This window comes from Leucopleurus acutus, assembly GCF_964270905.1.
Source record: "Leucopleurus acutus genome assembly, chromosome: 6".
NCBI lineage: Eukaryota > Metazoa > Chordata > Mammalia > Artiodactyla > Delphinidae > Leucopleurus > Leucopleurus acutus.
This window is the reverse complement of record NC_139149.1, coordinates 112,570,889-112,594,171: the sequence shown is the minus strand read 5'-3', so window position 1 is coordinate 112,594,171 and position 23,283 is coordinate 112,570,889. Positions and strand designations below refer to the sequence as shown.

The following is a 23,283-nucleotide window of genomic DNA, read 5'->3' as shown; positions in this document are numbered from 1 at the left end:
ATCATACGCGCTGATTCTGATCCCTAAGTCCTGTGAGTTCATGTCAAGCCTTCTCTTTGGCAGGTTGATGGCCAAAGAGAGCAGTAAGTGCACGGACTATTCACGTTGCTACAAACTCTCTTCCTAAATTTTCTCAGCTGAGGAAACAACTTCAGCCTATTAGGGCAACACTGTGTGATTGGGAAAATGCTACCTACTTGCTGTAGAAAAGAAATGAGTCGTGTTAGATTAGGTGAACCTCAAAGCCCTGAAAGTGCAAATTTGTGGAGCAAGCTCGTTGACTGATCTTCTAGAAAACCAAACCAAGACTCACTTTCAAAGTCTCTTTCCCACCTCCTTGGGCAAAACACACAATGGGGATCTTGCCACCGTAGTTGGAATCTGTAAAATATAAAACGTAAACCTTATTTTGGGCACATCAGAAATATTCACCTACCTCAAGGAAGTGGTGGACCCCGTGAGCCCAGGGTGTGGGGTGCTGGCTGCAGATCTCACAGACTTGACCATCTACCAGCTGATCACAATGGATGCGTCCCTGTGCTCCAAACCAGTAACAGCATGACACGGGTCACACTGCAATTTTTTACTGATATTTAAAATGCCAAAGTCTGTGAATGACTGACTTTTGCTAATAGACATTAGGCCAGGTTCAAGTTTATCCTTAGAATAATTACACTTTCACTCATTTGCATAATCCTATGCTTTCTTGAGTGGGTGAAAAGTTTGCATAACTATGTGTTCTTTCCAGTGAGAGTATTGCATATATCAATGTCTTCCTTTGTACACATCCCATTGAGAAAGGAAAAAGGTTGAGATTATCTCCAACAAGTCCCTGTGATGGAGTCTATCACTAGATCACGAGGTAATCTGGTTCCACAACAGGACACATCTCAACAATAGGAAGAGAGAGCTATTTATCACTTGCCATAGCAAATACAGGCTTTCACTCAACTGCTGCATTCTCCCCTTGAAACCAATGTTTTAGGTGGTTCTAGTATATAGAAGTAGCCAATAACCAAAGAAGTAAACCACCTAACTGTTAAGCTAGTGGGTTGGTTTTTATCGCTTCTATCCTAGCTAACCACATTGCTTTGTCCGCGCAAATTTGCCATTGTGAATTTTACTTTGTTCTTAAATGTTGTCGAGCAGAATGGACAGCAGGTTCTCTATACTGGGTGGGACAAACCAGGGTAGGACAAGCCAGCATTTGTCAGTGTTCCAGCACGTTGAAGGGTACATATCAGAGTAACCTTGGCAGGAGCACCTCTAGTATATTAAAGAAGAGATATAACAGCTCTTCTTTGGCAATACAACATCTAACGGGGTGAGTTCACCATTCTTTACTCAATAATTGGGAGCTATTGTCGGTGGTGCTGCTGCTACTCTTGTTAGTATGTCTGTCTAAGGTCCCACCTCCTAAACACTGACCTTGAATAGTGCGCTCGGAGATGTACTTCTCCAGCTGGTTACGGAGCTTTGCCTCAACTGTGGGGTGCCCATGGCAGCCGTTGTCCACAAGCAGCAGGTGGGTGTGATTGTTGTCCAGGATGTACAGAGGGTCTCTCTTGAAGTCATCCATAATGTACTGAGCTGAAAAATATCCCTGAAAAGCACAGAGAAACTTGTCTTTGAGATTTATTTGTTGGCCAAAACACATGACGACATTTTCACAGGTTCATATTAAGGCTGACCCTTCGGGTTCAACTGCTGCTCTTCCCAGATTCCTAAGTGCAGAAGGGTCTTAGAGATCTTACAGTATAGGCCATCATTTTAAATATGAAGAAATGAAGGCTCAAAATGGTTGCATCACTTTCTTATTGTCACATAAATGACCGGTGGCAGTGTAAGAATCAGATTCTAATCCATTTCTTGTCCCATTGCCCTGTGCTCTTTAGTATAAATTCATTGAAACTGACAGCATTCAGGAAAGTGTGTGTGTGTGTGTGTGTGTGTGTCCACGCGTGTGTGTGTGTCCAGACACATACATTTGTATGTGTGTGTGTCTGGATAAGGTAGAGGTAGACATTGATACACACACACACACATATTTGTCTGTAATCCATCATATGCCAAGACCTATGACAGCGTCTAGAGATTAGAAAATGAATAAGATGGAGTCCTAGCCCTTGAGGAGCACATAGTTATGGGACCATGAAAAGAGGCAATTTAAATAGATACTTTGTCCTCGCACTTAATACCAGAGAATAAAAAACTAAAGAACTGACTCTAACAAGATTCGCTGGGAACAAATTTTAATGAGCAAAACACATCCACTGGTAACTCCTTCCCAGGAGTTCTTTGATTATGTCATCCTGAGGTTCCAAAGGAACCTTGTAAGGTCGACTTCCTTATGAGCTGACTCCATCCCAGAGCCCCGGTGTTCAGGCCAGAGCCCTGTGCCATGGTCTTTCTGCCTCGTGACCCCGCAGACCCCCTCATGTCCAGCCCATACCTCGACATCACAACTCCTGATGAGGGTGTCCCTGTTGGAGACCATGCCCCAAGCTGCGATGCCGATGGCCACTATGTTCTCCTCTGAATTCCTGCTGATGGTGTTATCTCTCACTACCTCTCCAATGTACTTCATCAGCCCATAATGCGTGCCTCCAGTGAGAATCCAGGCACCTGTCAACAAGAGAGAAGAACAAACGCTCAGCTGGCTCTGCATAAGTTTCCCATCCTTTGCTCGACCCCTAAAGAAGCCCCACCCGTGAGCACTAGGATGTGGCATTACTGGCCACACTTTGCACTGGGCTTGACCTCTGACCATATAGAAAGGAAGGAGAAGAAGATCTCCAAGTTTCTAAGAGATTCTGGTTTAAAAACAATACGGATTCTGGACCGCGCTCTAACCCACATCATCAGACTCTCTGGGAGGTGGAACCAGGGAACCTGCCTCTTTAACCAGCCTCTCGGGTAGATCTTTTTATGAGTAATGAATGCCTGGCCTGAGGCTTTGAGCAAGTTAGGCAGTGTCATCATGGAAAGCAGAGCGCTCTGCTCCCATAGCCCCCTCAGGGATCCTGATGACCTTCCTGGCATGACCCTGGTGCCTACGACTTAACTTTACAATTACACAGTTTTGCACACTGGTATTTTAAGGTTTTTATTTGATGATTTTTGCAGTGTCAAAGGTGTTGCACAGTTTTGTTTTTGTTTTCAAAATTGAAGTAACTAATACCTACAAAATATTATCTCACATAATAATAGAATCTAAAGTTGGAAATGCCCCTAGTCTAATATGTTACCCACACAGGAATCCAGCCTGAGGCTGGGTCACCAGCCTCCCCTGATTAGCTCTGGTAATGGAAGCCTCAGGGGTCCTGAAGCAGCCCCCTCCCCCAGCTGTTAGAAAGTCCTTTGTTCATTTTTGTCTCCATTCTCTACTTTTGCTACAGTCTTCCTGATGATGAACTAATTTAGTCCTCTCCCACATAAAAGTCCTTCCAATATTTTAAGGTAAATGTGATGTAGTTCTTAGAAGTTTCAGACCCAATTCCTTCAGCCAACTCTCACTGGATGTGAACCCAGACCCCTTGGCAGCCAGCCTCCTTCCTGCAGACAGATTTCAGATGTCAACATCCCCCTTTCAAATGAGGCAATGGGAGGCACAGTAGCTCTCCACAAGGAGACAAGTAACCTCCCTGCTCTGGCCCCTCACTTCATCTATGTAGATGTCCCAGCCCGGGGACTTTTGTCTGCTTTGTTCTACTCTATTCCCAGCACCTAAAACAATTCCTGACACATAGCAGGCATTTAAGAAGTATTTGCTGAATGAATGAATTATGTATGTTCAGATCTCGTAGTAAGGAAGTTGAGTTGCTGGGTTTCATAACAAAGTAACTACCTACTGTGTGGCCCCTCTGACTGGTCAGGAAATTAAGAATAAATGGGGGAGGGGTGCCACAGTTTCTTCTTGACATTAAGGAAAAACGTATCTAAAACAAGACACGCTTCCTTAGTTCTGTCAACTAATATTCTTAATACAGAAGTTTTTAAAATGTTAGCCTTAGATAAACTAATAAAATAAAGGTTAGGCTTTGATAAATAGAATCTAATCTTGAAATTAGAGTTTAACATTCTAGTTAAACTCAAATGGAAGTAAGGCTGCAAAAACAATTTGCCTATACTCTTCAAAAATGTCCTGAAAGACTGAAAAAAGCTGAAGAGTAGTTCCAGATGAAAGAAAGGTTTTCAGTTTCCTATGATATGAAAAGCTAAATGGATTGGAATCCAGACAGAGAAAAAAAAAATTTTTTTCTCTGAAGACATTGTTAGGATAATTAGCAAAACGAAACCAAGAACTGTTTGTTAGACAACAGTATAGGTCAAGGTTAACTTTCTCAGGTTTGATAGTTGCATCCGGTTATCTGAGAGAACACCCCTGTTCTTCAGCAATGCTCACATATTTAGGCACTAAGGGTTATGATACCTAAAATTTACTCTTAGTCATTTTTTTTAAAAACCATAATATGTGGATATTTACAGAGAGAGAGAAGATTATTATGGGAAAATGTTAACAATTGGTGAGCCTAAGTGAAGGGGGTACAGATATTCCTTGTATTATTCTTCCAACTCTTCTGTAGGTCTGACATTTTTCATAATAAAAAGTTAAAAAGAAAAAATAAGCTGAATATTTCAAATAACAAAGCCACGGTTATTTGTTTTGATCTCCATCAGACAGTTACATGGCGCTTACAACCCGCCAGGCACTAACACGATTTCCAAAACACACCACTGATCCCAAAATTAAACAGCAGATGAAGGCTTCTCTGGTGGCGCAGTTGTTGGAAGTCCGCCTGCCGATACAGGGGACACGGGTTCATGCCCCGGTCCTGGAGGATCCCACATGCCGCGGAGCGGCTGGGCCCGTGAGCCATGGCCGCTGAGCCTGCGTGTCCGGAGCCTGTGCTCCGCAACGGGAGAGGCCACAACAGTGAGAGGCCCGCGTACCACAAGAAAAAAAAGAGCAGACGAATGAAACTTTACTTTTTGATTCGCCAGAATACTCTGGGTAAAAGTTCACCCGTAAAAATAACAAAATGAAAAATTTAGATTAAAGGAAACATAAAATTACCCACAAGGAAGTGCCTTAACGCTGAGTTTAAAGAGCTACTGTGTCCCCACCCTCCACCTACCCCCTCACCATCGGCCAGAGCTCCCGGTCTGTCCCTTCATTGAAGGATCTTGTTTTTAATTAAGATAATGATTAATCATACAGTTCTAGAGCATCTGGAGTCTGAGCATGATTGCAAAGGAGAATTTCGTTCCGTCTCTGAAGACGCTGCGCAGCCTGGATGGACAAACCCGCGGGCGCAAGGTCCCCGCCGCCGCAGGGAAGGTCCCGTGGCTGCAGCAGCGACAGCCGCGTGGACGCAACGGGGGCCGACGCACCTTTCGACTGCGCGATGTAGATCAGGCGGCTGAAGATCTTGCGCATGCGCGGCTTCAGGGCGAAGTTTTTGGCGCCGCCGGTCACCGAGATGACCAGGTTGGGCGTTTTCAGGTGCCAGTGCTGGGTCAGCAGCTCGTAGAGGGTTTCCGCGTCCGTATCGCAGGACAGTCGGATATACTGTGGGGAAGAGGGGAAGCATCAGGATCCACAGGTGTCCTCCTGATGGTGGGGCTTAGCCCAGTTTACCTGCTCCTTAGGGAGGGGGAGAGGGGAGCGCATTGCAGCCGAGGAGCGTCCCCTTGGGGAACTGGAAGGAAGGCAGTGGAGTGGAGGCGGGTGTGGGTGCCCCTGCAGGGACCCCCCCATCCCAAGCCGGCTGGAGAACTTGGGACTTTATCCTAAAGGGAGTAGAGCACCTGTGAGGTGTTCTAAGCAGAGTAGAAGCCGGATGGGATTTACAGTTTAGAGAGTCCTCCAGCGGCAGTGTTGACTATGGGACAAGACAGGTAGGGAGAGATGCAGGGAGGTGAGACAGTGGTGGCCCATCCTGGGACAGAGGCCTTGGGAACACACAGAGTGGACAGAGCCGGGTCACCTTCCAGGGCTGCAGCGGCAGGGCCTGGGGAGGTGAGGGGTCAAGGCCCAGCTTCCAGCTGCCTGAGGACGGCTGTGTCACTGGGACAGAGGACACAGGAGGATTTAAGGAGACTGCTAACCATTGCCTACTGAAAATTGGCATTGTCATCTGCCTCTACAAGGATAAAATCAATAGCCACTGCGGTCACTGACCTTCAACACACCCTGAAAGGAGTGCAGGGTGGAGATCAGGAATGAGGCCTCTGTGCTCTGGGAAAAACTGGCAGAACAGGCCTTCAGATAGTTAGATATTTTTCAGGAGATTTTATGAGCCCAAATTCTTGCATCTCCTCGTATCTGAAAAAGCACTAAAATCGTTAACGGAGACACATCTTCTCCTCGTGACGGGCAAGAAACCTCTGCCAACACGTGTGCTTCACTGCACGTCCCCCCTTCTCTAAAATCACAGATAACACCGCCCCCGCCCCCTTTGGAGCAGTTCCTCAGAGCTTTCTGAGACGCTGTCTCCTGGGCTACAGTCCTCATTTTGCCCCAAATAAAACTTAACTCACAACTCTCATGTTGTGCTTTTTTTTTTTTTTCATTTGACATAATCATTAAACATCTTTGTAGAGGGCTTCCCTGGTGGTGCAGTGGTTGAGGGTCCGCCTGCCGATGCAGGGGACGCAGGTTCGTGCCCCGGTCTGGGAGGATCCCACGTGCCACGGGGCGGCTGGGCCCGTGAGCCATGGCCGCTGGGCCTGCGCGTCCGGAGCCTGTGCTCCGCAAAGGGAGAGGCCGCAGCAGTGAGAGGCCCGCGTACCACAAAAAAAAAAAAAAAAGAAAAGAAAAGAACATCTTTGTAGAATCCTGTGTAAGAGCCTGCAGTGTGATCGTGTAGAGGAGAATGTCACCTTATTCAAGGCCACATTTATTCTCAAGAATGTCACACGCCAAACTAAACCAGATGATGCTTCACAAGCACATTTGTCGGGCCTTTTGTAGCAATGAGGGCCAACGTGGATGTCACATGACCCTGCCCTGTGCCTAGAGAAAGGACCCTGGGTGGCAAGCCAGTCCTCGCCCGTGGAGTGCTGCCATGGCACATTATCTAATCACGGCTTTTGATGTTTCACAAGATTTATCTTCTTCTGCAATCATTTTTGGATTGACTACCCACCTCTCCCACCTCCATGCGTACTATTAGACAATTCAAGGTAACTCAAGGTAGCCCACACCATGTTAGCATGTGGATTAGCTAGTGCAAGTAGGAAAGCATTGCTTACCTTCCCTTTCTTCCCCAGAGTCTCAAACTGAATATCCCCAAAAGCGTCAGTGGGGAATTCCTTGGTGTGTTTCTTGTAATTCCATTTCTCATTTTGGTTCGTCTGGGTGCCTTCTATGTGCTGGCTCTGGGTATAGCCACACTTGCACACATTTTCCCTGAGCGGAAGGATATTGATGGGAAGGAATAGCTTTCATTAAACCTGCTTAAATATTTCATCACATTTCTTAGAATAGACACGATTAGCTTAAATAAACACAAAAAGAGATTTCACCATCGCATCTAATTTTCAGACTATTTTCATCATCTCAGTTGGTTGTTTAAAAACTATCTTGCGGGGGCTTCCCTGGTGGCGCAGTGGTTGAGAGTCCGCCTGCCAATGCGGGGGACACGGGTTTGTGCCCTGGTCCGGGAAGATCCCACATGCCGCGGAGCGGCTGGGCGCGTAAGCCATGGCCGCTGAGCCTGCGGGTCCGGAGCCTGTGCTCCGCAACGGGAGAGGCCACAACAGTGAGAGGCACGCGTACCGCAAAAAAAAAAAAAAAAAAAAAAAAACTATCTTGGTGTTTTACCCCTGTGACATGGAAGATCCAGGCAACACATACAATTGTATCTCCGCTGAGAAAGAAGAAAGCATGAATGCAGGGAGAGGAGGGGATAAAAGACAAACAGAGAAGACCTCTTGAGCCTCCACCTGCTCCAGCCATGGTCCTAACAATTCTAGACTCCCAGCCACTTCTCTCTCTCAGGTTCTGCATGGCATTTCTATTTCCTTAGAGTAAATCTCCCCATTTAGGTTAAGCTAGCTCGGGTTCCTTGCAACTGAAGGTCTTAATTACTATAAGTATGGAAATTATCTGTATTCAAAAATATACGTCAAAACATTCAATATTTTCTAGAGCTATAAAAATTGAGCTAGAACCTGGATCCAAAGTCACTCCTCCACCAGAAATCTTGCCTCTTTCGGAACAGTTGCCTGGGGCATCACTCAGTTTGGCCAAGAAAAGAAAAGTCAACCAGAATTGATAACAGTTGCCTTAGCCTTTTCTCTAACTGAGCCTGGGGGCTGCTCCCACTGGTCTCAGGGTCCTCTCACTAGGGTCCAAGTTGGCTTCCTCCCCTCTGTCTTTAGCTGTTACTGTCCCACTATCCTTTGGGGTCTGTCCACACCCACCCAAGTTCATTGCAGGATTGGGGAGGGAATTCCCTGCCCCACCTGTCTTTGCTACAACTGAAGACCGACTCTCGAGCCCTTTTCCCTTCCAAGGGTAGGGGTGTGTCTCGGGTGACCCCTGTCTCCATCTTGATGATGGGGCTGGTAGCCCTCCAAGCACCAATTTACATGAACTGGCTTACAAATGGGGAAGAGGCAGGAAGAATGCCAAGAAGGCGTCAGGAGCACAGATACATGGAGAAGGCAAAGGAGTGACAGAGAGGGGAGACGGAGAGGACGGGAGAGCGGCAGGACGCTAGTTCTACCCCTCAGGACAAGTCTGAATCCTTTGCAGCCTCACTGTCAATATAGTAGCCACTAGCCATGTGTGGCAACTGACTTTAAATGTAATTTAATTTAACTTAATTTGAAAATTCAATGCCATGGTTGCACTAGCCACATTTCAAACGCTCACTAGTCACAAGTGGCTAGTGGCTACCATACGGGACGATGAAGATAAAAAAATATTTCTGGGACTTCCCTGGTGGTGCAGTGGTTAAGAATCTGCCTGCCAACGCAGGGGACACGGGTTCGAGCCCTAGTCCAGGAAGATCCCACATGCCGCGGAGCAGCTAAGCCCATGCACCACAATTACTGAGCCTGCACTCTAGAGCCCGTGAGCCACAACTACTGAACCTGCATGCTGCAACTGCTGAAGCCCGCGTGCCTAGAGCCAATGCTCTGCAACAAGAAAAGCCACCACAATGAGAAGCCCGCGCACCACAACAAAGAGTAGCCCCCACTCGCCGCAACTAAAGAAAGCCCGCGTGCAGCAGCGAAGCTCCAATGCAGCCAAAAATAAATTAAATAAAGTTTTTTTAAATTTAAAAATAGAATATTCCCATCATAGTAATAATAGAGAGTTCCATTACACAGAGCCTGTTACAGCAAAAGTAATGTTCTTCCTTTTTCTACCTAGAACCCAGCCTGGCCGAGGCAGTGAGAACTGAAGAGAATAATCCCAGATCCAGGGACTTCCAGCCTCAGGAGTCCCAGGGGGTGGCCCCTAAGCTGGACAGTAGTGTCTCAGAGGGTACCTGGCAATAGGCGTCATGGTCCGGCATCACTCCCTAGTGACCATGCAAGAAACAGACATCCGAAGGGTTTAAAGTAGAGAAACATGAGTGGTCTGGGCTTAGCACATGTGAAGCAGCTCTGGGGAGCTGCTGGGAAGCAGATCTGGGGCAGCCTACGTCAGCTGATGTGGCAAGTAGCTGCAAAATTACCGTAACACTATTACTAGTCCTTTCCCTTGATTCACTTGTCCGATGAGTAATTCAGATTACACAGAGCATCCCCACTGCCGATGGAGAGATGAAAATAATAAATACAAGAAGTTAAAATCTTGTAGAGTCTTCACGCTGGTGTATAACCTTGAGTCCCCTCTGACATGGGCACTGGAAGACCCTGAGGTGTTCCTGTCCTGTGCTGGTGTTGTGGAGGGCAGGGACTGCTCACCACATCTCCCTTTATTTGGGGCCAGACTTGAGTGGTAGTCAAGCACCATAAGGTGGACAGCCATAGGTTTCCCTACCTTGCATCCACTTCTCCTTCTGTTAGTAGGAACACCTGATTCTCCTTTGAGGAATCCTCCTTTCCACACCAGGTCCATGTGGACACAACACCCAAGGCTGGCCAGTCACATATTCCATTGCCCAGTTGCAGGGATTAGAGTGGGCGCCTGACCCATGCCAGGCCAATAAGAGCCATGAACGTGAGCCCAGGACTTTGGGTGGAATTGCTGGAACAAAGCCCTCCTTCCCCTCACTGGTAAGCTGAAAAGGTGTCAGCCAGAGTGGTGGTGTCCATTCTGCCACCACTAACAAGGAGCCTGCCCACCCAGAGAAGGACAGAACCACAGGTAGAAAGAGGCAGGGTCTTGGTGACACTGAGCCCTGGATGTGGCTGTCCCATTACAATCACCACTCACTTAGGCCAATTAGACTGGATATCTGCAACTGACAAGGTGCTAACGATTACACTCAGCCCAAGACAGGAGTGTTCCTAGAAGGGGCAGGAGCTGGGCATAAAAGGAATGCACAGGGAGGAATCAGAAAATTGAGTTCAATCCTTCATCTATCCCCTGCCAGCCATGTGACCCTGGGTGAAACACTGAGCCCCTCCCGGCCTCACTTGCCTTGTCAGTCAAATGATAACAGCTACCTTGCGGGGCAGTTGTAGAATTAGCAGTCAAGTACATGAGTCCCCACGACAGAGTCAATGCCCAATAAATATTTGTTGAATGAGTGAACAAATCCAAACAGTGTTTTCTACCAGTCAAACAAATAGATTAACGGCAAAATCTTTCAGGGAAACATGTGGGGAATAAATAACCGACTCACAGAGTTTATACTCTGTCAAAATGACTCATAATGACTAAGTTTATACCAATGACAAAATAGAAATCTCTTAGTTTTTCCAGTGTTCGCTTTCTAATTCATACAAAGTAGAAAAACACATTGACTGAGAACTTTCTGCGGCAGGAATTTTATGTATCGTCCCACTGCACCCTTACTACAACCCAGGAGGTGTACTTTGCCAGCGGTTTAGGATAAGAGGATTCAGTTCAGAAAAGAGAATAATTGGTTCAAGTTCATGCAGTGAGCAGGCAGCCAGGCCCAGGTTGGATCCAACGCTGGTTCTTAGGCCCCTGCTCTTACTGCCTTCCTCTGGGCACTGCTTCTGTTCAACAGAGTCAGTGCTTTAATTACAAACTACAGCAGCAGGTAAACAATCAATTAATAGCTGGACTATTACATATAGAATGGATAAACAACAAGGTCGTACTGCATGGCACCAGGAACTATTCTCAGTATCCTATGACAAACCATCATGGAAAAGAATATTTTGAAAAGAAGGTATCTATGTTCATAACTGAATCACTTTGCTGAAATTAACACAACTTTGTAAATCAACTATACTTCAATTAAAAAATATTAATAGCTAGACTCTCTCCTATCACCAGTAAGCAAAAGAGAGGGGGCAGAGAGGAAAAAGGTGAGACGGAGGGAGGACTAAAAGCACTTCGTTAGATCCCAGGGCACCTTCTGTGGGAAACATCAGAGGTCAGTCCACTTATCACTGGCCCACTAGGTAGCATTCGCTGAGGACCTCCTAGGGGCAGAGCTGCTGGAGGTGCTCCCCAAGGCTTTTGTGACTCAGCCTCGATGTTTCAAGACACACGAGATTCAGAGAAGATGAACACCCGGTCAGATGGGAAGGGCCACAGTCAACAGCCTGGCAGAGGAGCCGGTCAGATTGCCACATGCGCGCATGCCTGGTGTCTCCTGCCAACTGCTATGAAACAACAAGGTTCACTGCCATGGCCACTCCGGTGGGCTCCCAGGCTCGTGGGAATATCAAAGAGAGTGACAGCCTGTCTTGGAGCCTTTACCAACTACTGACAAAGCTTAAAATATGAAATAAGATGATACCTCTCCAGGGACAAGCTGCTTGCCAAACTTCCTGTTCACATACCGTTTCTGAGAATTGCAAGATGCAAACAACTTGAATAATGAACTAGTGAGCAATTTGTTTGTCTGTCGTCATGGTGGTCAATAATTTATTTTTGAACATGGTAGCAAAAAATGGAGGCAAAGTAGTTGCTTACGTGGCCTTGGAATCTTTGGTAAAGAAGACACACTCCCGTTTCTTAAAATTTGCTTGAATGAAATTCACCAAGTCCTTTGGAGAAAGAACATTGGAACAACACGTCACTAATTTGTTCTCACCCCCTGCTGCTCTTCATGAATGACTTAAACCTACTTCAAAGGTTTTAAGGATTCACCACACATCATAGCAACCAGCATCCATTCATGCTTTTAGAGTACACAAAGTTTGTAAAAAGAGGCATACGTTTACATTTTTATAACTAAATGCAAATTTTTCTAAAAGTTACTTGGCATCATCTTGTAACAAATGTCATTATATACATACAAAGTATGTTTTTCTGACTCTAAGGCAACCGGGGGAATATAAGCATTTATTGATAGTTTAGCATAAATAATGTTTTATTGCAGATTCTACTTCCTCTTATGCTTGCTTTTCAAAAGAAGGTATATTCCAAATGCTCCTTCCAGAGTTGCATCTGTCCCCCCATGGGCAAGGTGGTAAGGCATATCTGGGACCTAATTCTGACAAACAATGGAACGCTTCCCTTTAGTTGGCAGAAACAAACCCCTTGGAGTTGAAGAATACTTTGAAAATATTTACACTCCTCAAAGTGGGAGAAGATATTTGCGACATATATTAATCATCATAAGATTGGTAAATAGAATATATAAAAGACTGTAAGTCACTAAGAATAAGACAGACAACCTCGTGGGAAAAAGGCAAAAGACATGAGCACACATCAAATAGGAGAGGACACACAAATGTGTGAAAACGCGCTCAGCCTTGTCAGTAACGAGGCAAATGTGAAGTGAAACCACGATGACATCCCATTACACACCCACCAGGCTGGAAAAATTGAGAAGCCATTGGCACCAAATGCCAGTGAAGAGCCAGGCGGGGGGCCTCAGCCCGCTACGGGCCATGAGGGAACTGGCTCGACCACTCTGGGAAACTGTCCACCACTGTCCCCTAGAAACAGTCCCTGTGTCCTGTGAATGACCTGCAAGCTCAGATGCCTGGCACCGCGCTGCCAGCTTTAGGGGTTTGTCTTGTTCCGTGGAGGTGGGGCTGGCAGCCCAAACCCACTTCCCTCAGGTCACCCGGCGCCAGCAGTTCTCAGACAGTGTCACGTGGGTTTGCCCCCCGGCCTTGCACCAAAGCCAGGCCTGACTCGTCACCCCCCCACACAATGAGGTCACCACGAAAAGGGAGACGGCACTCCCTCTCCTGGAAGAAGGTCCACCACGCTTTCAGCAGTCTCCCCCTTTGCTAGCCCCTACCCCCACCAACGTACATCCTGAGACATCAGAGCATGGGGACCACGTGCCCCAAGTTTCCCCAGAAGCCCTGTGTCTTAACCCCAATTCCCATGAGGGAGAGGCGTTCGCCTTTACCCATGGGCCTCAAGTCGAAGAACCTTCTCCAGAGAGAACATCTCACATCCAGGAAGGTTCACAGTGGCCCTGCTCCTAATAGCAAAACCTGAAACCCAAATGTTCACCCCGCTTAGGCTGGACAGACATGCACAGGATGGAGGGTGGCCCAGCAGGAGTGAATCGACAGCCATTACACCTGGCAACACAGAGGGACCACAAACACAGGATGCTGAGCAAGAAATGCATTCACGGGAGCTTCCGGGAAGATGGCGGAAGAGTAAGACGCGGAGATCACCTTCCTCCCCACAGATACACCAGAAATACATCTACACGTGGAACAACTCCTACAGAACACCTACTGAAGGCTGGCAGAAGACCTCAGACCTCCCAAAAGGCAAGAAACCCCCCACGTACCTGGGTAGGGCAAAAGAAAAAAGAACAAACAGAGACAAAAGGATAGGGACGGGACCTGCACCAGTGGGAGGGAGCTGTGAAGGAGGAAAGGTTTCAACACACTAGGAGCCCCTTCGCGGGCGGAGACTGCGGGTGGCGGAGGAGGGAAGCTTCGGAGCCGCGGAGGACTGCACAGCCACAGGGGTGCGGGGGGGAAAGAGGAGAGATTCCCGCAGGGCCGGCCGGCGCTCACCAGCCGAGAGGCTTGTCTGCTCACCCGCCGGGGCGGGCGGGGCTGCGAGCTGAGGCTCGGGCTTCAGTCGGAGCGCAGGGAGAGGACTGGGGTTGGCGGCGTGAACACAGCCTGCAGGGGGTTAGTGCGCCACGGCTGGCCGGGAGGGAGTCCGGGAAAAGTCTGGAGCTGCCGAAGAGGCAAGAGACTTCTTCTTCCCTCATTATTTCCTGCTGCGCGAGGAGAGGGGATTCAGAGCGCCGCTTAAAGGAGCTCCAGAGACGGGCGCAAGCCGCGGTAACAGCGCGGACCCCAGAGACGGACATGAGGTGCTAAGGCTGCTGCTGCCGCCACCAAGAAGCCTGTGTGCGAGCACAGGTCACTCTCCACGCCCCCCTTCCGGGGAGCCTGTGCAGCCCGCCACTGCCAGGGTCCCGGGATCCACGGTGAACTCCTCCGGGAGAACGCACGGCGCGCCTGGTGCAACGTCACGCCGGCCTCTGCCGCGCAGGCCCGCCCCGCACTCCGTACCCCTCCCTCCCATGGCCTGAGTGAGCCAGAGCCCCCGAATCAGCGGCTCCTTTAACCCCGTCCTGTCTGAGCGAAGAACAGACGCCCTCCGGCGACCTACACGCAGAGGCGGGGCCACATCCAAAGCTGAACCCCGGAAGCTGTGCGAACAAAGAAGAGAAAGGGAAATCTCTCCCAGCAGCCTCAGGGGCAGCGGATTAAATCCCCACAATCAACCTGATGTACCTGCATCTGTGGAATACGTGAATAGACAACCAATCATCCCAAGTTGAGGAGGTGGACTTTGAGAGCAAGATTTATTATTTTTTCCCCTTTTCTTCTTCTTGTGAGTGTGTATGTGTATGCTTCTGTGTGAGATTTTGTCTGTATAGCTTTGCTTCCACCATTTGTCCTATGGTTCTATCCGTCCGTTTTTGTTGTTGGTTTATTTTTGTTTTTAAATATTTTTTTCTTTTTTTCCTCTTAATAATTCTTTTATTTTAATAAATTTATTATATTTTATCTTACTTTATTTTACTTTATCTTCTTCCTTTTTTTCTTCCTTCCTCCCTCCCTCCCTCCCTTCTTTCTTTCTACTTCTACTAATTCTTTCTTTCTACTTTTTCTCCCTTTTATTCTGAGCGTGTGGATGGAAGACTCTTGGTGCTGCAGCCAGAAGTCAGTGCTGTGCCTCTGAGGTGAGAGAGCCAACTTCAGGACACTGGTCCACAAGAGACCTCCCAGCTCCACATAATATCAAACAGCGAAAATCTCGCAGAGATCTCCATCTCAACACCAGCAGCCAGCTTCACTCAACGACCAGCAAGCTACAGTGCTGGACATCCTATGCCAAACAACTAGCAAGACAGGAACACAACCCCACCCATTAGCAAAGAGGCTGCCCAAAATCATAATAAGTCCACAGACACCCCAAAACACACCACCAGACGTGGACCTGCCCACCAGAAAGACAAGATCCAGCCTCATCCACCAGAACACAGGCACTAGTCCCCTCCACCAGGAAGCCTACACAACCCACTGAACCAACCTTAGCCGCTGGGGACAGACACCAAAAACAACGGGAACTACGAACCTGCAGCCTGCAAAAAGGAGACCCCAAACACAGTAAGATAAGCAAAATGAGAAGACAGAAAAACACACAGCAGATGAAGGAGCAAGATAAAAATGCACCAGACCTAACAAATGAAGAGGAAATAGGCAGTCTACCTGAAAAAAGAATTCAGAATAATGATAGTAAGGATGATCCGAAATCTTGGAAATAGAATGGACAAAATGCAAGAAACAGTTAACAAGGACCTAGAAGAACTAAAGATGAAACAAGCAACGATGAACAACACAATAAATGATATTAAAAGTACTCTAGATGGGATCAATAGCAGAATAACTGAGGCAGAAGAACGGATAAGTGACCTGGAAGATAAAATAGTGGAAATAACTACTGCAGAGCAGAATAAAGAAAAAAGAATGAAAAGAACTGAGGACAAGTCTCAGAGACCTCTGGGACAACATTAAACGCACCAACATTCGAATTATAGGGGTTCCAGAAGAAGAAGAGAAAAAGAAAGGGACAGAGAAAATATTTGAAGAGATTATAGTTGAAAACTTCCCTAATATGCGAAAGGAAATACTTAATCAAGTCCAGGAAGCACAGAGAGTCCCATACAGGATAAATCCAAGGAGAAATACTCCAAGACACATATTATTCAAACTGTCAAAAATTAAATACAAAGAAAACATATTAAAAGCAGCAAGGGAAAAACAACAAATAACACACAAGGGAATCCCCATGAGGTTAACAGCTGATCTTTCAGCAGAAACTCTGCAAGCCAGAAGGGACTGGCAGGACATATTTAAAGTGATGAAGGAGAAAAACCTGCAACCAAGATTACTCTACCCAGCAAGGATCTCATTCAGATTTGATGGAGAAATTAAAACCTTTAGAGACAAGCAAGAGCTGAAAGAGTTCAGCACCACCAAACCAGCTTTACAACAACTGCTAAAGGAACTTCTCTAGGCAAGAAACACAAGAGAAGGAAAAGACCTACAATAACAAACCCAAAACAATAAAGAAAATGGGAATAGGAACATACATATCGATAATTACCTTAAATGTAAATGGACTAAATGCTCCCACCAAAAGACACAGATTGGCTGAATGGATACAAAAACAAGACCCATATATTTGCTGCCTACAAGAGACCCACTTCAGACCTAGAGACACATACAGACTGAAAGTAAGGGGATGGAAAAAGATGTTTCATGCAAATGGAAACCAAAGAAACCTGGAGTACCAATTCTCATATCAGACAAAATAGACTTTAAAATAAAGACTATTAGAAGAGACAAAGAAGGACACTACATAATGATCAAGGGATCGATCCAAGAAGAAGATATAACAGTTGTAAATATTTATGCACTCAACATAGGAGCACCTCAATACATAAGGCAAATACTAACAGCCATAAAAGGGGAAATTGACAGTAACACATTCATAGTAGGGGACTTTACACCCCACTTTCACCCATGGACAGATCATCCAAAATGAAAATAACTAAGGAAACACAAGCTTTAAATGATATATTAAACAAGATGGACTTAATTGATATTTATAGGACATTCCATCCAAAAACAACAGAATACACATTTTTCTCAAGTAATCATGGAACATTCTCCAGGATAGATCATATCTTGGGTCACAAATCAAGCCTTGGTAAATTTAAGAAAATTGAAATTGTATCAAGTATCTTTTCCAACCACAATGCTATGAGACTAGATATCAATTACGGGAAAAGATCTGTAAAAAATACAAACACATGGAGGCTAAACAATACACTACTTAATAACGAAGTGATCACTGAAGAAATCAAAGAGAAAATCAAAAAATACCTAGAAACAAATGATAATGGAGACACGATGACCCAAAATCTATGGGATGCAGCAAAAGCAGTTCTAAGAGGGAAGTTTATAGCAATACAATCCTACCTTAAGAAACAGGAAACATCTTGAATAAACAACCTAACCTTGCACCTAAAGCAATTAGAGAAAGAAGAACAAAAAAACCCCAAAGTTAGCAGAAGGAAAGAAATCATAAAAATCAGATCAGAAATAAATGAAAAAGAAATGAAGCAAACGATAGCAAAGATCAATAAAACTAAAAGCTGTTTCTTTGAGAAGATAAACAGAATTGATAAACCATTAGCCAGACTCATCAAGAAAAAAAGGGAGAAGACTCAAATCACTAGAATTAGAAATGTAAAAGGAGAAGTAACAACTGACACTGCAGAAATACAAAGGATCATGAGAGATTACTACAAACAACTCTATGCCAATAAAATGGACAACCTGGAAAAAATGGGCAAATTCTTAGAAATGCACAACCTGCCAGGACTGAATCAGGAAGAAATACAAAATATGAACAGACCAATCACAAGCACTGAAATTGAAACTGTGATTAAAAATCTTCCAACAAACAAAAGCCCAGGACCAGATGGCTTCACAGGCGAATTCTATCAAGCATTTAGAGAAGAGCTAACACCTATCCTTCTGAAACTCTTCCAAAATATGGCAGAGGGAGGAACACTCCCAAACTCATTTACGAGGCCACCATCACCCTGATACCAAAACCAGACAAGGATGTCAGAAAGAAAGAAAACTACAGGCCAATATCACTGATGAACATAGATGCAAAAATCCTCAACAAAATACTAGCAAACAGAATCCAACAGCACATTAAACGGATCATACACCATGGTCAAGTGGGGTTTATTCCAGTAATACAAGGATTCTTCAATATATGCAAATCAATCAACGTGATACACCATATTAATAAATTGAAGGAGAAAAACCATATGATCATCTCAATAGATGCAGAGAAAGCTTTCAACAAAATTCAACATCCATTTATGATAAAAACCCTACAGAAAGTAGGCATAGAGGGAACTTTCCTCAACATAATAAAGACCATATATGACAGACCCGTAGCCAACATCATCCTCAATGGTGAAAAACTGAAAGCATTTCCACTAAGATCAGGAACAAGACAAGTTTGCCCACTCTCACCACTCTTATTCAACATAGTTTTGGAAGTTTTAGCCACAGCAATCAGAGAAGGAAAGGAAATAAAAGGAATCCAAATTGGAAAAGAAGAAGTAAAGCTGTCACTGTTTGCAGATGACATGATACTATACATAGAGAATCCTAAAGATGCTACCAGAAAACTACTAGAGCTAATCAATGAATTTGGTAAAGTAGCAGGATACAAAATTAATGCACAGAAATCTCTGGCATTCCTATACACTAAAGATGAAAAATCTGAAAGTGAAATCAAGAAAACACTCCCATTTACCATTGCAACAAAAAGAATAAAATATCTAGGAATAAACCTACCTAAGGAGACAAAAGACCTGTATGCAGAAAATTATAAGACACTGATGAAAGAAATTAAAGGTGATACAAATAGATGGAGAGATATACCGTGTTCTTGGATTGTGAAAATGACTCTACTACCCAAAGCAATCTACAGATTCAATGCAATCCCTATCAAACTACCACTGGCATTTTTCACAGAACTAGAACAAAATATTTCACAATTTGTATGGAAATACAAAAGACTTCGGATAGCCAAAGCAATCTTGAGAAAGAAAAACGGAGCTGGAGGAATCAGGCTCCCTGACTTCAGACTATACTACAAAGCTACAGTAATCAAGACAGTATGGTACTGGCACAAAAACAGAAAGATCAATAGAACAGGATAGAAATCCCAGACATAAACCCATGCACATATGGTCACCTTATCTTTGATAAAGGAGGCAGGAATGTACAGTGGAGAAAGGACAGCCTCTTCAATAAGTGGTGCTGGGAACACTGGACAGGTACATGTAAAAGTATGAGATTAGATCACTCCCTAACACCATACACAAAAATAAGCTCAAAATGGATTAAAGACCTAAATGTAAGGCCAGAAACTATCAAACTCTTAGAGGAAAACATAGGCAGAACACTCTATGACATAAATCACAGCAAGATCCTTTCTGACCCACCTCCTAGAGAAATGGAAATAGGAATAAACAAATGGGACCTAATGAAACTTCAAAGCTTTTGCACAGCAAAGGAAACCATAAACAAGACCAAAAGACAACCCTCAGAATGGGAGAAAATATTTGCAAATGAAGCAACTGACAAAGGGTTAATCTCCAAAATTTATAAGCAGCTCATGCAGCTCAATAACAAAAAAGCAAACAACCCAATCCAAAAATGGGCAGAAGACCTAAATAGACATTTCTCCAAAGAAGATATACAGACTGCCAACAAACACATGAAAGAATGCTCAACATTGTTCATCATTAGAGAAATGCAAATCAAAACTACAATGAGATAACATCTCACACCAGTCAGAATGGCCATCATCAAAAAATCTAGAAACAATAAATGCTGGAGAGGGTGTGGAGAAAAGGGAACCCTCTTACACTGTTGGTGAGAATGTAAATTAATACCGCCACTGTGGAGAACAGTATGGAGGTTCCTTAAAAAACTACAAATAGAACTACCATATGACTCAGCAATCCCACTACTGAGCATATACCCTGAGAAAACCATAATTCACACAGAGTCATGTACCAAAATGTTCATTGCAGCTCTATTTACAATAGCCCAGAGATGGAAACAACCTAAGTGTCCATCATCGGATGAATGGATAAAGAAGATGTGGCACATATATACAATGGAATATTACTCAGCCATAAAAAGAAATGAAATTGAGCTATTTGTAATGAGGTGGATAGACCTAGAGTCTGTCATACAGAGTGAAGTAATTCAGAAAGAGAAAGACAAATACCGTATGCTAACACACATATATGGAATTTAAGGGGAAAAATGTCATGAAGAACCTAGGGGTAAGACAGGAATAAAGACACAGACCTACTAGAGAATGGACTTGAGGGTATGGGGAGGGAGAAGGGTAAGCTGTGACAAAGCGAGAGAGTGGCATGGACATATATACACTACCAAACGTAAAATAGATAGCTAGTGGGAAGCAGCCGCATAGCACAGGGAGATCAGCTTGGTGCTTTGTGACCACCTGGAGGGGTGGGATAGGGAGGGTGGGAGGGAGGGAGACACAAGAGGGAAGAGATATGGGAACATATGTATATGTATAACTGATTCACTTTGTTATAAAGCAGAAACTAACACACCATCGTAAAGCAATTATACTCCAATAAAGATGTAAAAAAAAAAGGAAAGAAAAGAAATGAATTCACAAAGGAATACTTATTGTGTAATTCCACAAATATCAAAACAGACAAAACAAAGCCATGTATTGTTTAGGGACATATATTCAAATCATAAGCTTATAAATAAAAGCAGAACCAGGGAACACAAAATTCAGGATAGCTGTCGCCTTCGGCACGGAGGGCACGTGGGGGACTCCTGAAAAGGGCTGATGGTGGGTGCAAGCGTGTTCATTTTATTATTCTTCCTTAGGCTGGCAATTTACATTTGCATGTTCTTTTCTACAAATAATAAAAATGTAGAGAGCAAAAATAAATCCTACACTCACTGAACGCGAAAAATTTTGAAAACCTGTGATGCCCTTTCTTCCTCAGAATATTTTCTAGCTGTTCACTAATTTTAAGTCTACTTAACACAGATGAAGAAAACTCAACAGTATAAGCTTATGTGTATCAGCTTGTGAAATCGATGATGATGGAGGAGGGGTGGTGATAAAAACTGCCTTGTTGCTGAAAGTTCCCTCTGGGGACTTCCCTGGCGGTCCAGTGGTTAAGACTCACGCTTCCACTGCAGGGGGCATGGGTTCGATCTCTGGTCAGGGAACTAAGATCCCACATGCCATGATGTGTGGCCAAAAAAAATTTGTTTTAATTAAAAAATAAAGGCCTTTAAAGAAAAAAAAGTTCCCTCTGAAAAATGTACTTTGCAAAGGTGTGTAGTCTCAGGGGCAAACAGGACCCCCCCCCCATAACTGGGAGGTACTTAGGTGGTCTCAGAAATTCTACCTACAGGGCAGCTGGCATCTCTGAGGGGAGCGGGAAATCCATCCAGAAATCCCATGGGAGCCCAAAGGAGAATGGCAAGGGAGAGTCAGCCTTTGTCTCCCAGAGACACCCATGCCTGCGTCCAAGTATGATCCAGAAAGGCCTTTTCTGCCCTCCCAGAGGTCCGTCACTGCTGGAGGCTGGAGGAGGGGGCATTGGAGAGGCCACCAGCGCCCTCTGCCCACTGTGTAATTCTCACCGGACCAGGGTCAAAGTGACGGCAGGTGCAAAATCTAAGGAGGCGCTGGGTGTTGGGAGTGGCAAGTGCACGGGCGCCCCCAAGAACCCCACCCAGCAGATCAAAATACTGACATGCCCAGCACCCCAGAAGCCCCCACCCAGTCCCTCCTCCTTCCTTTTTCCAAAGTTAGCCACCACCCCGACTTTTAACACTGTAGTCGGCGGAAGCTTGGTACCAGACTGGAACGTTGTCTTTATTTCCTGACAAATGAGAGTATTCACTAGGACGTGAGAGTGAACAGAAAGCCTGCGGGAACCACTAGAGGTGGCTGAGGGACGGAAGGGGCAGCGCAGCCCAGCGGGGAGCCTCCTGCCGGGCGCCCCACCCTGAGTCCGCTCACCCCTAAGCAACAGCTCAGTGTGCCTCTATGTCCTGAAAGCAGTGTGGACACGGGCTTGGAAGGAGGAGAGAGATGCTGTGGAGAACAGCTAGAAGCTACGGCAAGAACAAATGCAGACCCAGAATGAGCCCCCGGCCATAGAGTTGAAGAAAAGGACTTCAAGAATCACTTCCAAGGTGAACCCACAGGGCTGGAAGCAAGGACACCAAGCATTAGCTAGTAAAAGGAATATTAAAAGTGCAGTATTTAGGATTTCATAAAAGTCACTTAACAAGTGCATTCTTGAATGGATAAGCAAGGTCCTACTGTACAGCACAGGGAACTATATCCAGTCTCCTGTAGTAAACCACAATGGAAAAACATGTGAAAAAGCAGGTATATATATGTGTAACTGAATCACTTTGCTCTACAGCAGAAATGAACACTGCTATTTTTTTAAAAAGGCCCCAAATAAGTACATTCTTTAGCAACTCAAGGTTGCGGTCACCATCTTCAAAACAGGAATGCCTGAAAAACTACACAGAAAAGAAAAGGCCTCTACGTTCGACAAAAATAATCCACAGAACGAAATGCCATACGTTGAGATATGATCTTGTTAAAGAAGGAGTATTGGTCCCCAAAGAACCTAGCTGCAAAGGGCTGCTTTCTGACATATCAGCGGGTGGGTGGGGCGAGGCTCAACTCACGCTCTCGCTGTAGGACACGTCTGTGCTGCGAGACGCACTGGAGTACAGGGTCCGGGTGCTGTCCGGCGTGCCGTTCCTTCGGCTTCTCATGCTAAGCCGGGCGCCCTTGAAGGACATCTGTTCCCCTGTGGAGAAAGGGCAGGGAGGGTAAGATGGGGTCACAAACGGTGGACGGGCTTCACTGAAAGCTTTACCGCCATGCCCTCCCCCTCTCGCTGTCTGCCATGCCCCAGCCCCGCCCCGCCCCCCACCACCAAAGGACATTGGTCCCCCTGCCTCTGCTCTCCTTGCTTCATTCCTTCTCGTCCTCCAGGACCCAGCTTGAGTTCAGTCCTTCCATACCCCTCCCCT

General features: G+C 45.4%; 1 protein-coding gene across 1 annotated transcript in view; it reads right to left on the bottom strand.

The window, feature by feature from the left end:
- TRPM8 (transient receptor potential cation channel subfamily M member 8) overlaps window positions 1–23,049 on the bottom strand; it is a gene marked incomplete at both ends in the record, with an annotated part of 88,004 nt that extends 64,955 nt beyond the window's left edge. Inside the window, 7 exons of the mRNA XM_082841216.1 lie at window positions 314–381; window positions 1,429–1,603; window positions 2,453–2,625; window positions 5,395–5,572; window positions 7,258–7,414; window positions 12,080–12,153; window positions 22,933–23,049. Coding sequence (XP_082697342.1) covers window positions 314–381; window positions 1,429–1,603; window positions 2,453–2,625; window positions 5,395–5,572; window positions 7,258–7,414; window positions 12,080–12,153; window positions 22,933–23,049 — 942 coding nt within the window. The remainder of the gene's footprint in view (window positions 1–313; window positions 382–1,428; window positions 1,604–2,452; window positions 2,626–5,394; window positions 5,573–7,257; window positions 7,415–12,079; window positions 12,154–22,932) is intronic.
- Window positions 23,050–23,283: the final 234 nt, after the last annotated feature.